The sequence below is a fragment of the Takifugu rubripes genome, chromosome 20, assembly GCF_901000725.2.
Source record: "Takifugu rubripes chromosome 20, fTakRub1.2, whole genome shotgun sequence".
Lineage (NCBI taxonomy): Eukaryota > Metazoa > Chordata > Actinopteri > Tetraodontiformes > Tetraodontidae > Takifugu > Takifugu rubripes.
In genome coordinates this window covers 2,423,167-2,436,904 of record NC_042304.1, presented here as the reverse complement: position 1 = coordinate 2,436,904, position 13,738 = coordinate 2,423,167, and the positions used below count along the sequence as shown (strand labels likewise).

General features: G+C 45.4%; 1 protein-coding gene across 17 annotated transcripts in view; it reads left to right on the top strand.

Moving 5' to 3' along the window:
• The window catches only part of ptprfa (protein tyrosine phosphatase receptor type Fa), a 66,196-nt gene that overhangs the window by 17,267 nt on the left and 35,191 nt on the right, over nucleotides 1-13,738 (top strand). For 6 of the 17 annotated variants that reach the window (XM_029827731.1, XM_029827736.1, XM_029827727.1 and 3 more), the window contains exons 2-8: nucleotides 280-421; nucleotides 1,325-1,470; nucleotides 3,304-3,445; nucleotides 7,873-8,055; nucleotides 9,946-9,963; nucleotides 11,057-11,167; nucleotides 12,406-12,417. In XM_029827731.1, coding sequence (XP_029683591.1) covers nucleotides 352-421; nucleotides 1,325-1,470; nucleotides 3,304-3,445; nucleotides 7,873-8,055; nucleotides 9,946-9,963; nucleotides 11,057-11,167; nucleotides 12,406-12,417 — 682 coding nt within the window. In that variant the 5' untranslated portion in view covers nucleotides 280-351. The remainder of the gene's footprint in view (nucleotides 1-279; nucleotides 422-1,324; nucleotides 1,471-3,303; nucleotides 3,446-7,872; nucleotides 8,056-9,945; nucleotides 9,964-11,056; nucleotides 11,168-12,405; nucleotides 12,418-13,738) is intronic. The other 11 variants (XM_029827737.1, XM_029827734.1, XM_029827733.1 and 8 more) reach the window with 3 other exon arrangements.

Here is a 13,738-nt window from a genome sequence, read left to right as displayed (position 1 = left end):
ACTAATGACACGTCAAAGGCAGTGTATAAAACTACCCAAACCCTCCCCAGTTCTTAGCTGTTAGACAGAACTCTTTCTCTGGTGTGTGCGTTTGTGTGTATGTGTGTCCTCCTGACAGCTCCTGCATATTCTGTCTTTAAATGTTTGTCAAAGTGGGGCTTTTTTTTCTGCAAGTTCTGATGTTAATTAGCGTTGATGTAGCAGATCGCTCACTTGAACGAAAACAGCTGAAACTGCGAGATGCTACGCTAACCTGCTAAGCTGTCTGTATTTCTGCAGGTTTTTCTCAACGTTTCTGTGAGGTCACAGTGAACCTGTCGCGGCGCCACGGCCACAGAGAGCAGCCAGACCATGGGGCTCAGAGTTGGGGCTTTGCATCTCCTGTTGCTGACCACACTGGTGCTGCCGTCTCATGAGGAGAGTGAGTGCAAATGTGATCCTCCAGACACGACACCAGGCTTCACACATCAGATAACCTCGTTACTGCTAGCTGCTACGGTCTTTCATACCAATAAGCGAAGAGCTATTTTGGAGAAAATGGAGAAAATGTCATTGTTACATGTGTCGGAGTTTGAGCTGAGGCTGAGTTGAGTCTTGACTGCGGAGCTCCAAGCAGCTTGTGCTAATCTCATCCAGCGCCGTGTGTCTGCAGCTCTTCAGAGACAGTTCCCTGTCTCTGCACGCATGCATCAGCCTCGCTTACATATGGAAGTAGTAAGTTAGTTAGTTCAAGGTTTCGTCCTGCTAAAGGGAGGTTTTCCACCACTCTTGCTTGTTTTGGCGGAAAAGTTCTGGGTTCTGTAAAGGTCCAAGAGACAATCTGGAGTGTAACAGGTGCTTTAAATGAAGTTAAATTTGACTGACCTGCCAGCGTTATAATAATACACAACACTAAAGCTTGAAACAGCCTTTTCTGCAGTGTCTATAGGGTTTTGGAGACAATGTTCTGAACATACATTAATCAGACCCAGAAGGCTGTTCTTGTCAGAGTGCTGCTCCATGTATGTGCCCTTATTTACACATCTTATTCACGCAATTATACATGCAACAAGAAGGGCCCTGCGAAGAGTTAGTGAGGTGGACCTGCAACTGGGACGGACTCAAGATTGATTGGAAGGTGTTTTCAAACCTTTGACTCGTGGTTCATCGTAGACCTTCAGAAGAGATTCTGGTTAGATAAAAACCCTGACACAGTCCAAACATGGATTCCAAATAAGAGACTTGTGTGTTTCACTGACATTTTCTGGTGTTTGCAAGAGTTGTTTCAGTGTCACGGATTGTTGCCTCCACCCGTGTCTTGAGCCTCCTCACCTCTCTCTGGTAGGCATGCCCAGCTTCATCAAGTCCCCCAATGATCAGACGGGGATTTCTGGAGGAGTGGCATCGTTTGTATGCCAGGCAGTAGGTGACCCCAAACCTCGCATCACCTGGATGAAGAAGGGGAAGAAAGTCAGCTCTCAACGCTTTGAGGTAGAGTTCTGCCGAAAAAATAATCCAAATCCCTGTGTGTAGATGTCCAGACCTTTCCTTTCTTAGCTTCACCTCTCATTAGCTCTCTGCTCGGTGCCGAAAGTGGATTATGCTGGAGAGAGCGAAAAAGATTACCAGCCGCCGTTTTTATGCACAGCGAGCTATCTTGTGAGCAGCATGTGTGATTAGCCGCAGCGATGCTGCTCTGCACGCTGGAGCTCATTTCTAATGTATATGCTTCTGCAAACGAGCCTTTTAAACCAGTCAATGTTGGATCCTGCAGAGAGCTGCAGGTGTTGAATTAAGCTGTTCCGGTACACTGTCATCCATGTCTGCGGGTGACACGCTCCAAAATCTTCTGCAATTCCACAGCCTGTCTGACTGGTGTGATGCAGGTTGCATCTGGTTTAGGGATCTTTTAATGGTTCAGCCAGATAAACATGTTTTCTGAGCTCTTCTTTACCTCTTTGTTCCTTGATTTCTGTAAAAGAGTGATTGGAAGGAAGGCACATGAAACATCTGGTGCTGTATATGAAAGAGTGCACGGGGTGTTCCTATACAGGACGTCCCGACCAGTGTGAAATGCGGCACTGGTGTGGTCTGGACTGACGTCTTCTGTCTGGCTGTCTGGCTGGCTGTCTGGCTGTCTGGCTGGCTGTCTGGCTGGCTGGTCGACTGACTATTGGTGGACTGCTCATCCACTCGGGGTGATGAGCAGCCACAGTCATAGGCGGGAGGATCAGACGGACAGACAGACGCCCCGAACCCACCGAAGAGGCTCCAGGCAGAGCCCGGGCCCAGGGCTGTGATACTGCATGCATGCAGCGTCTGCATCCAGGTCAGAACCGAGACATCCTGCTGGACTCCGTAAAACTGCAGAAGTTACCAAACCTCCCGTCAGCAGCGTGACCTCAGTCTTGTGAACACAGACACAAAGTTGCAGCTCACTGTGAATAATTGGATCTTCCTTCATGTCAGCTTTACATTACTCAAGCTGTTGATTGCTGCTGAGTATAGGAGGGAGGATGGACCCCCCCCCCCCCCCACACACACACACACACACACACACAGGCTCTTCATCTGATCAACAGTCAGTTAACTGAAAAAAACATAATTTACGTGCACCCAGTCATTTCATTTAATTCAATCTATGAGCAAACTTTAACATGATTGTTACTGTCACTCTACTATCTGTTTGCTTTAAAATCTTTGTTGATTTGCGTATATCAAGGCGTACAGGACTTTAACAGCAAATGTATTAGTTCTCATTAACTTGGTGGAGTTCAGGGTATAATAGGTATGTACCGGGACAGTGGCGAGGAGAAATGGTAAATGGTTCCACCTAAGTTGAATGAAGGTTGAAATGCTTCCCTAAGTCTGAACCTTCTGATCACCGAGACGAGGTCCTGCTGTGAAAGGAAGAGACTGCAGGCCTACGTGTTGCTCATTAGGACAAGAATGTGACTTTGACTGATTTGGAACTGCTTCTGGCAGCTCACTCATACCTGTTGACCAGTCAAGCTCATCTATGTCAGGAACCATGGTCCTCACACCAGGTAACATGGTCAAACACGTCTGTTCCTTCAGAACAGTTAAGTTCGCGCTTCAGGTCCTCAGCGTTGAGATTATGGTATTTATTTAAGAACCTAACCAGAATTAATTTGCTTTGTTCCAAAGGAGCTGCAGTCTGTGCTTTATCTGATAGTGACCAACCTTTGAACCAGTGGCTGACACTTAGCTTGTTGGATCTCAACAGCATTTCACGTGTTGCTCGTTGGATTTTTTTCTTATTCGGATTAATGAGAATAATGTTTAAACATTTTGTGTCCTCAGGTGATTGACTTTGATAATGGTTCAGGCTCGGTGCTGCGTATTCAGCCTTTGAGGACCCATCGTGATGAAGCCATTTATGAATGCACGGCCACCAACAGTGCTGGAGAGATCAACACCAGCGCCAAGCTGACTGTGTTAGAAGGTAAAGTGCTGCTGCCACTCCCACACCTTTTCCCCTCTCGCTTCTACACACAGACGAAACTGCAACGCTCTCATCCGCTAGCGTTCTGTTAATAATGCTTCTACGAAGCTTGGATGTGTAAAAGTAAAATTACTAATGACATCTTTACAAAATGTGTGTCGGGCAGACGGATGTTCAAGGAGAGGCAACTTTTCTCCCGCATCGTTCATTCAGGTTATAAATCAGCAAAAAGACGTCAGTCGCTTACACAAGAAATGGTTTAAAAAGCAGCGGCCTCATTTGTATCAATGGATAATGACAATTCCTCTCAGGCGTCATGGCAACGCCTCAGGATGCCCCTGGACAGGAGAAGTCGTAGGAAGGACTGGGCCACTATGGTTAGGCTACTGTCCCCATGGCCGTCCAACCTCCATGATGGATGGATGGATGGATGGATGGATGGATGGATGGATGGATGGATGGATGGATGGATGGATGGATGGATGCATGATCTAATCTCATTAGAATGTCTAAAGATTTCATGTGTGATCCCAACACAAGGATTTCAACCCTTCAGATGTGTTTTCAGAAGGATTTGGTTCTGTTGCACAACCTCATCGTTATTCTGATCCTGAAGATCAAACATCCTGGAGCTGTGTGTGTGTGCGTGCGTGTGCGTGTGAAGATTACTGAGCCACTGAACCACACTCTCCTTCAGCTGAGGGGGCCTCTCCTGACTTTTACAAACCAAAATCTAGACACACCCTAAATGTCTCAGCATGATCCTCCTTTTCCAAAAGGAAATTTCTCAGTTTTCTGTGAACAACTCAACCTGTTGCTCAGACTCCTGTGTGGAGGACCAGGCCAAAGACGGGAGCCGTAAACCAGTTAGAATCCTGCTTAGCGCTGCTCCACCTTCTGCTTTTGTTTTCCTGCCAGTGCAGCTATTGTGTTCCAGACAGAGTAACCTGAAGAGTGAGTGTGATACACCAGGGCCTCCTGTTCACACACTCACAATATGTTGTGAAACGTTAGCTGGCGTAGCCCTCAAATCCCTGCTGGAATCCTGCTTCTTTCTCAACTCCAGACCGCACAAGGAATGGCAACGGCATCAAAGGCAGTCGGTGTTTTTGCGGGAATTTCAAACAAAGAATTCACATCCGCTGTTGGATTATCCTGAGACAAAGACAGAGGACAGCAAGTCCTTCACAGTAAGTTAAGGGACATAGGACAGCAGGTTCTACACAGGAACTTCAGGGACAGAGGACAGAGGACAGCAGTTCAGGGACAGAAGATGGCAGGTCCCACACAGGATGTTCAAGAACAGAGGACAGCAGGTCCCACACAGGAAGTTCAGGGACAGAGGACCCTTTAACTGAGTTTAATAAAGCTGAAAACGGAATCTTTTATGTCTAATGTAGAAAACCGTCAGCCTCATAAACAAAGACCTCTGACTCAGTCTGTCTCCAGTTTTACATGCAAATCAAATGTCTCCAAGAAGGACAACAAATGTCTCCAAAAAGGACAACATGAAGGACTTTTTTCCTTTTTTGAGAGGACGTTTGAAATGTTTACAGACATTTCACCTGGATAAATAAAGGTTAAATAAATGCAAATGTTTTAAAAAAGATCACTTGTTAACCATTTGCTCCATGTTGAGACTTTTGGGAAGAAAAATGCAATAAGTAACAGACCAGTTGCCATGGTGATGATGATACTGGTTGTACTCCACCAGAGTGTAGTTGCAGACAGTTGTGGGTGCGTCGGTGACTGTAGCTGCTCCTCTCAGCAAACTGTCTGTTTTAACCAGCTGGGGTTGAGAGCAGAGCATCACATCAGAGCTGGACAGACTGTCCTGCCACATGTCCTCGTAATGATGTCTCTATTTGATGATCCTTTTGCCGGATTGTACATTAATTCTTGTACCTCTAATTCTAATGACCATAGATATTTGGCAGATGTTGATTGTTTTTTCTGATGTACATGTAGCATCAACTCTTTTAGTATTCTTCCTTTTTGCTAAAGGAATGTTTGAGGTTGAGGGTCAAGTTCCCTAACCCTACCCCTAAACCTACCCCTACCCCTAACCCTAACTCAAGCCCTAACCTAATTCTAACCTAACTATAACCCTAACACTAATCCTAACTCTAACCTACCGGTAACCCTAACCCTAAACCTACCCCTACCCCTAACCCTAACTCTAGCCCTAACCTAACTCAAACCTAACTATAACCCTAACACTAATCCTAACTATAACCCTAACACTAATCCTAACTCTAACCTACCGGTAACCCTAACCCTAAACTTACCCCTACCCCTAACCCTAACCTAACCCTAACTCTAACCCTAACCCTAAACTTACCCTTACCCCTAACCGAACCTAACCCTAACTCTAATTCTATTCCTAACCCTAACTCTAGCCCAAACCTAACTCTAACCTAACCCTAACCCTAACTTTAACCCTAACGTAACCTCAACCCTAACTCTAACCCTAACGTAACCTCAACCCTAACTCTAGCCCAAACCTAACTCTAACCTAACCCTAACCCTAACATAACCTCAACCCTAACTCTAACCCTAACGTAACCTCAACCCTAACTCTAGCCCAAACCTAACTCTAACCTAACCCTAACCCTAACATAACCTCAACCCTAACTCTAACCCTAACGTAACCTCAACCCTAACTTTAACCCTAACTCTAACCTAACCCTAACCCTAACTCTAACCCTAACATAACCTCAACCCTAACTCTAGCCCAAACCTAACTATAACTGTAACCCTAACTCTAACCTAACCCTAACGTAACCTCAACCCTAGCCCTAACTCTAACCCTAACCCTAACGCTAACGCTAACCCTAAGGACAGAGGGAGTCACCACTGTGCAGATTGTCCTCCGAGGCAACAATGTTTGTGGTTCTGGGCTCTAGGTAAATGACAGATGAATGGCAACTGTGATGTTCTTCATTAAGGACTCGCACAGATCTTCTGAAAACCTTCGGTGCAGACTAGAATGAGTTCCTGTGGGCTGACTGAACAGCCCTGCTGTGCTCCCTCTGGCTGAAGGAGATGTTCCTTCCCTATCTGTAAAAACCACCTTGATGCTCTGGAGTCTAATCTTTACATCTGTGCTGAAAGCTTATTTCCCGTCTCCCACCTGTGGTTCCTGCCTCATGATGGTTCCATCATGAGCTCCACGCTGAAGCTGTTTTTAGACTCCACTCCTCTCCATCATTTATCAACACACAGCATGCCAGCGTCTTGATTATTAGAGCCTGGAGGAACAAACACGCACCCACCGCAGACAGGGAAGCTGCTCACTGTTACAGGCTGATAAAGAAGTAATTAAAGATGTCAGATTCGTGACAGATTTAGACGTTTATTTGTTGCCTTCAGCCCAGATCTCTGATGTTCTTTCTGGTGATATTGAGAATTATGGAACTTGATTTCTCTTTCTAGCTGCACGCAGTGAGTAAAGGACACTGTTGTCAGGACTCCGAGTGTTGAATGAGCCAAGAGCAAAAGGCCATTTGTCATTAAATTACTCAGACTTTAGAAATAAGGAATCAGCCCTTGCCCCTTCTCTAAAACGTTCCTTATTTATATGTTATATGTAATCTTTTACTTTCATCTTTTGCCTACTATAGGTGACTTAATATGTGTGTAGCTTAGCTAAATGCAGTGTTAAATGTCTTTAAATGGCAACATTGATGAGGAGGTTATGTCTCTCCGTTCAATATTCCAACTGGAGCGTGAGTCCCTGTGTGGTTCTGTCCCCTCTGTGAAGTTGTCCTCAGGAGGACAGGCCCAACAGCATCAGGTCCTGTCCTCAACCAGCAATAAGTGTGAAACAGCTTTAATAGCACTAAGGACAAGAAGAAGAAGAATGGATGCTAAATTCCCTTTTTAAACTGCGAGCAGAAGGAAGGTTCCCTGACCTTCTCAGGAAATTACACTTCTGAACCCCAATCCCAATGTTCCACAGGAACTCCTGCCTATGATTGAACAACACATACTGCATTGTTAGCACAATAATGTCGATAATAATTATCTGATATGTAGTTTTAAATGTATCTTACAGCCATCAGAATTGTGATGTCTCTGTCCTCATCAATAACAGTTAAAGTGTTTTCTTTATGGTCAAAAACAAACTAGACCTCAGGTCTAATTGTATTGTTTCGATTTTCTATGTTTAATTGAAGCTACTCTGTGTTATAAGACACTTTCCAGTCTGTGAGATGCTTACTGATCTGGAAAGTTTACGTGGGAGTGTAACTTAAATGCTTGCTTGTAGTTGTAGTAATTACTGGTTGTCGTAACCACTGCAGGCATCAGCAGGTGGAGCGTTAAGGTTGTGGGACAACATACTTCAAACAGCACAGTCCTCTTGGACAACAGCGGGAGCCTGACTAGAAGCCACTTTACATCCATGTGTTGCATCTGTTTCTCAGAGGACCAGATACCTCACGGATTCCCCACCATTGACATGGGGCCTCAGCTGAAAGTCGTGGAGTTGACACGCACAGCTACCATGCTGTGTGCTGCCAGTGGTAACCCCGACCCAGAGATCCACTGGTTCAAAGACTTCCTCCCTGTGGACCTCACCAACGGCCGCATCAAACAGCTGCGCTCAGGTGAGGCGCCCTCCTCATTATGTTGGCTCTCGGCTCTGATGACGGCCTCTGGTATTTAGGTCTACATTTCTACACCGTATATACAGTACAGCCACCAGCCAGAACAAGATCTGTGACTCGATGCATCAGAGGTTTCAGTTTATTCAAGCTGCGAATCATTACGGATGATATACATCAGGCATGAGACATGGTTGAAACAGTAAAGAAATACATTTAAATTGGTATGGTATGGAGATGATGGTCATCCATAAGCACTGAGCAGCAGAAGCCACGTGAGATGAGCCAGGCTCCTCCTCACCCACCGAACCACCAGCTAGCTCATTGAAACGCTGCGTGGCCTCCAGCTGAACAACTATATGTTGAGCAGCCTGACAGCTGACCTTTCTCTCACTTTCTCTAAGGAAATAGAAAATGTTTGTTTGCTGCCAAATTATTCCAAACCCCACAAAATAGACCTAACTGGCTCTCCTTGCAACAAGAAAAATGGACACGTTCTCCATCAGTGAGGCCCTGGGGGAGCTGACACCTCTTTCACATTAAAATAAGGGGATCCATCACCCGGCCTGTCACTCATAACTCATGCTGATTGAAGCTGAGCTGATGAAAAGCCGGAACAGAAACGTCAGATCAGGTGGATTTAAATGCCGATTCTTTCCTGTTCGCATTGTCCTCAAATATCAGGACTACCTGGGTTTCTGGCCGGTGTGAAAGGGGCTGGAGAGACAGGCTTTAGGAGATCAGTGGCTTTAATGCCCAGTCTGAGCTATTCGTTTCGATCTGGCAGCGTCAGCACAGACAAACACATACAGCAAAACAAAAGTGAAGTCAAAGATCATCCTATCTTGGCTTCACTCTGTGGGTTTGATACTAAAACATTACTGCCATTCGCTATTAGTTATTGTAGCTATTGTGGACACCCACACGACTGTTGTGGACCTTCACCTCACCTCGTCATGCATCACTAATAGCTTATCGGCTAGCTCATAAACAGCAAATGGAATGAAACTGCCAATTTACATCTCATTATATCCCTTTACATTACAACCCTAGATTCACACACCAAAAAGCCCCCAAAACATCTAAAACTTGTATTATTTATTTATTGACGTGATAAAGAAAGTGGCCAAAGATTCCACGGTTGACTTTAGACAGTTTCACATGCTGGAGACCAGTATGAGCCACTACGCTACCATTCCCAGCCACTAATATGACCCACGGGACTTTGATACTCTGCAAATATTTTCTTGGCTAATAGACCTAAAAGAATCCTCAATCATAACATTGTGAAAACATAATAAAGTCCTATTATTTTTCACAATGAAATCCTGTCATGGACGTGTCTGTGAAGTGCACCAATAACTGGAATCATGACAGGTGCCAGTCCCACCGGCTCTCTGGAAGCTGCTGATGTCCCTTTGACCGTGCGCCAGGGGCCACACAGCTTCCACGGCCTTGTACCGACACGCCTCTGTTCCCTCCAGCTCAATTATCCAGATGGCTGCATCTGCATAATAAGCACCATTATCTTTACTGTTTGCTGCATATGATCTCACATTTTCAATCAGGAAGACGTGAGGTTTAGAAAGAAACCTCTACCACTGATCTACAAATATGAAAATGGATTTTTACTCTCTAAACAGTGGTTTAAGCACAAGTTGTGACAATTCATCCAATCATAGTTAGTTTAGTTCTGAGCTCAGTGTCATCTGGTGTTAGGGACGGCGTGATGAAGGTCTAGATCACGCAGCCTTGTGGAGATATATGAGCAATGGAATCTCTACTGTGTCCTCGGTCCTGCCATTCATGTCTTTCTCTGTGTCACTTTTCAGCTATACTTCATTAACTAATGGTTATCTCTTAATCTTATTTGCATTCATATTACCTCACCAGGTGGTACACCAATTAGAGGTAAGAATGCTGAGTACACAGAAAACACCCGATCACCCCCCTCAACGTCCCGTCTCCTGCTCCACCTCCTCCTCCCATCATCTTTGTCTTTCATTATGTCCATCTCTATGTTCCCTTTCTGTAAACAAAGAATCTTACGCATTATATTTTTTCCCCATGCTGAAACCAGAGGTCGTAAATAAATAAAGCGAACACTAAAATCCCACGTGCCAGATTTCTTTCAATGAAATATTCCAGATGGAACAATTTATTAATTACATGGTTGGACAAAACAGAGATTTGAGATTTAACAATGAAATCAAAATCAAAAGGGAAAAATCAGCTGACAGGCTGATCAAGCGCAGGCACACACACACACACACACACACACGCACACGCACATGCACACACTGTCTGGACTCACCATTGATGAGACAAATGATTTGTTTCCTGGTGGAGCTCCTGCTGAGTCTGCGCTGGACACAGCAGACATCCATGGTGCCAACGGTGGTTCTGAGGATCTCATCCCACAGTGGCTCACACCGGTCACGGTTCCTGCGGCTACAACGTGGTGGTCTGTGCTGTCTGTGTTGTAGGCTGCAGCTCACTGTGGTGATACTGTGTTCTCCTTATTTTGGGGCCTCATCATTCATGCTTTTATTTACTACCATATTCAGCTCAAGCCCTAGAAGAACTGGGGGATTTACTATATTTAGGTGTGCCAACAGAAGGTCCTGAAGATCCATTAATGACAGAGTGATGGGGACATTCTTGAAATTCGTTGGTCTGTGCATTCTTTTACAAACCATTTCATAATAAATTTCAGGAGTTTATTCTGAAATATGTTCTCCAACATGTCATTTTCACTTTTTTACTGTTGACTGTGGAACCGCATGATATCACAGTCAGTCCACGACAATGGCGTCACGACATCTGACAGCAACCTTAATACGCTTATCATTCATATTTATTCGTCACAGTCTCAATGAATGAAGGTACATTGACTCATACATTTTTTCTCAAACTGAGTTGTGCTTCTCACCCCATCGGGGGCTTTAAATTCATTCCCTTCCAGCTCTTCCAGGGTGAAGCATTTATCCTTTTTGCTCCACAGGAGCTCTTCAGGTTGAGAACAGTGAGGAGTCAGACCAGGGCAAGTACGAGTGTGTGGCAGTCAACAGTGCTGGGACGCGATATTCAGCTCCAGCCAATCTCTACGTCCGAGGTAAGACCCCCCGCAGGCCCCCCGGCCTACTCCTGAGAGCTAACGTGGAGGTTAGATTCCCACCATTCAGCAGAGGCAGCCAAACGTGTCCGTTCCCCTACAGTCGCAGCCATCATCTGTCTTCCTGACTGATCTATTTACCTCGATTGCAGGCTAGTTTAGCTTGAGCGACCTCCCTTCAGCGTCTCGGCACGCTTGTTTTGACTCATCGCATTTGGCTGAACTTCTGCCTTTGTTAATGGGAGAGAGACGACTGCGTGTGGAGGCCTGTTTCCCAGCGCCCTTAAACCAACGCATCAGTGTGAAATAGGGAAGGACGAGGACCAGCATCCAGGAGGTCTTTCCATCAGCTCTTAAGCCTCAAAAACCTGTTAACAGAAATGTAAACAAGACCTAATGTTCTATTCTACAACACCATCTACACGTGCAGATGATGCGGACAGGTTGATCAGAGGGCAGATCATGTGATGTTTTTGAACTCGTCACAGTTTCTAAGGGGTGAATTCTTTAAGCGCGTCGTTAAACCGTCTGTTTTTTACATTTACGTCCGGCTTTGCAGGTTCTCGCAGCTTCAGACAGCTTCTTTCTGCTGTTGTCAGTCACTGAAGATGCGCAACACTTGAAAGTCTTCTTTTATCTTGCGCACATCCAACGCTCACTCCATCATTCAGAAGCAGCCATAGGTTCATACTGCCGAGGCTCCTCCCATGATGCAACTGTTTACATCCTAATGAACTAGATCTAAACCTTCACCTGACATTACTGGATCACTATGAATACAGGGATCATGGTAAATGGTTCCAATCAGCAGATTTATAGTGGACGGTAAACTCAAGTGACTGTGAGTGAATATGAACAAATGACCCCCCCCCTCTCCCTCCCCCTCTCTCCCCCCCTTCCCACTCTCTCCCTTTCTTCCTCCCTCTCCCCCGCCCTCCCTCCCCCTCTCACTCCATCTCCCTCCATCTCCCTCCCTCTCTCGACCTTTCTTCCTCCTTCCCCCTCTCCCCCTCTCTCCCTCCCTCCCTCCCCCTTCTCCTGTGAGTGGTGAGAGTGGTGATTCAGGCTCACTAATGGACGTGCAGATATTTGCTGGTTTTACTCTCTTTGTTTCTCCTTGTCTCTTCCTCTCGCTCCTATTTCTTCTTTTGTCTTTATTTCTTCCTCCTCACTTGATCTTAAATCCCTGCATCTTCAATGCACCCTGCCATCCAAAAATACTATCCAAATCTGCTCAGATCAACGGGAAGGTTGGTTATTTTTTTGCTCTTTTCCCTTTAAAGTGCAGGCCCGGCAGACTGAAGCTGTGCTGCGCCAGGCGCTGCAGGCTCGTCCCGGCCTCCCTCTAAGCCCCCCTGATCCCACAGTAACTAACCCACCCACCCCAACCTCTGCTCCTTTACTGTCTTTAAATAACAGCACTGTGAATGGGTTTATGCTGCCTATTTTCTGACATTTTGTGAAATGAGCTTGGATAAAATCGTCTCCACATAGAAGTCACATGATCATAATGTTCATTCAATCAATCAATCAATCAATCTTTATTTATATAGCATCTTTTACAATCAAAATTGTTTTTAGGCACTTTAGAGAATCCCAGGGCCTGACCCCCAACAAGCAACAGTGGCAGGAAAAACTCCCCTTTAACAGGAAGAAACCTTGAACAGGACCAGGCTCATGTAGGGGAATCCTCCTGCTGATGGGGGCTGGGTAGAGAGAGAGGAGAAGGGGGAGGACAGGTAGAGGAGAGAATAGGTAGGAGAGGAGAGGAGAGAATGGGCATAGATCATAGAGAATACATACAGAAATACATTATATTAAGTAAAGTTAGCTGCCGGTACAGTCAAGTTGAGTGGGTCAGCGGGGTTGGAGGTCAGTATGCAGCTCTGAAGGCAGCGATACCTGTAGATGAATACAGAAGGGGGAGGACAGGTAGAGGAGAGAAAAGCAGAAATCATAGAAATACATTGTATTAATTAAAATAAACTGCCGGTAGAGTTGAGTTGAGTGGGCTGAGTTCACTGAAATAATATTAGTAAGTCGTGATAATATACGTGCGTTAAAGATAAAATCTGATGGCACAGCTCTTACTGTAGTTCTGGGATGAACCAGCATCACGTAGCAGCCAATCATGTAAACAGGTTAGGTTATATGGCTCCAGTTTTGACAGCTCGATTCTTACTGCCTGTTATTATGGTAGTGGTGGCTGCAGACCTCCACACTGGTCCCATCAGTCCTGACGCTGACATAGAGAGACACCTTCTGAAGGGCCTGCACTGGTCTGCAGCTCATCACAGGCAGGCAGGCAGAAAGAAAGTAAGAAAGAACTTCTGAGATTATGGCTTCTGGTGTTTGGTACATGAACATAGGTCTGTCTGGTTCTTGTTATATCTTGTTTGGTTCTTTAGGTCCGACTTGGATCCCTTTAGTCCAGTGATACTGGTCACATTTGCTCTTCTCAGACTGGTGATAGAATCCAGAGTTTCAGCTCATTTCCCAAAATCTGCTGACTGGTTCTCTCCACTGACATCGTCTGCAGCATGATTGTCTAGTTTTAATTGTCTTCACTGA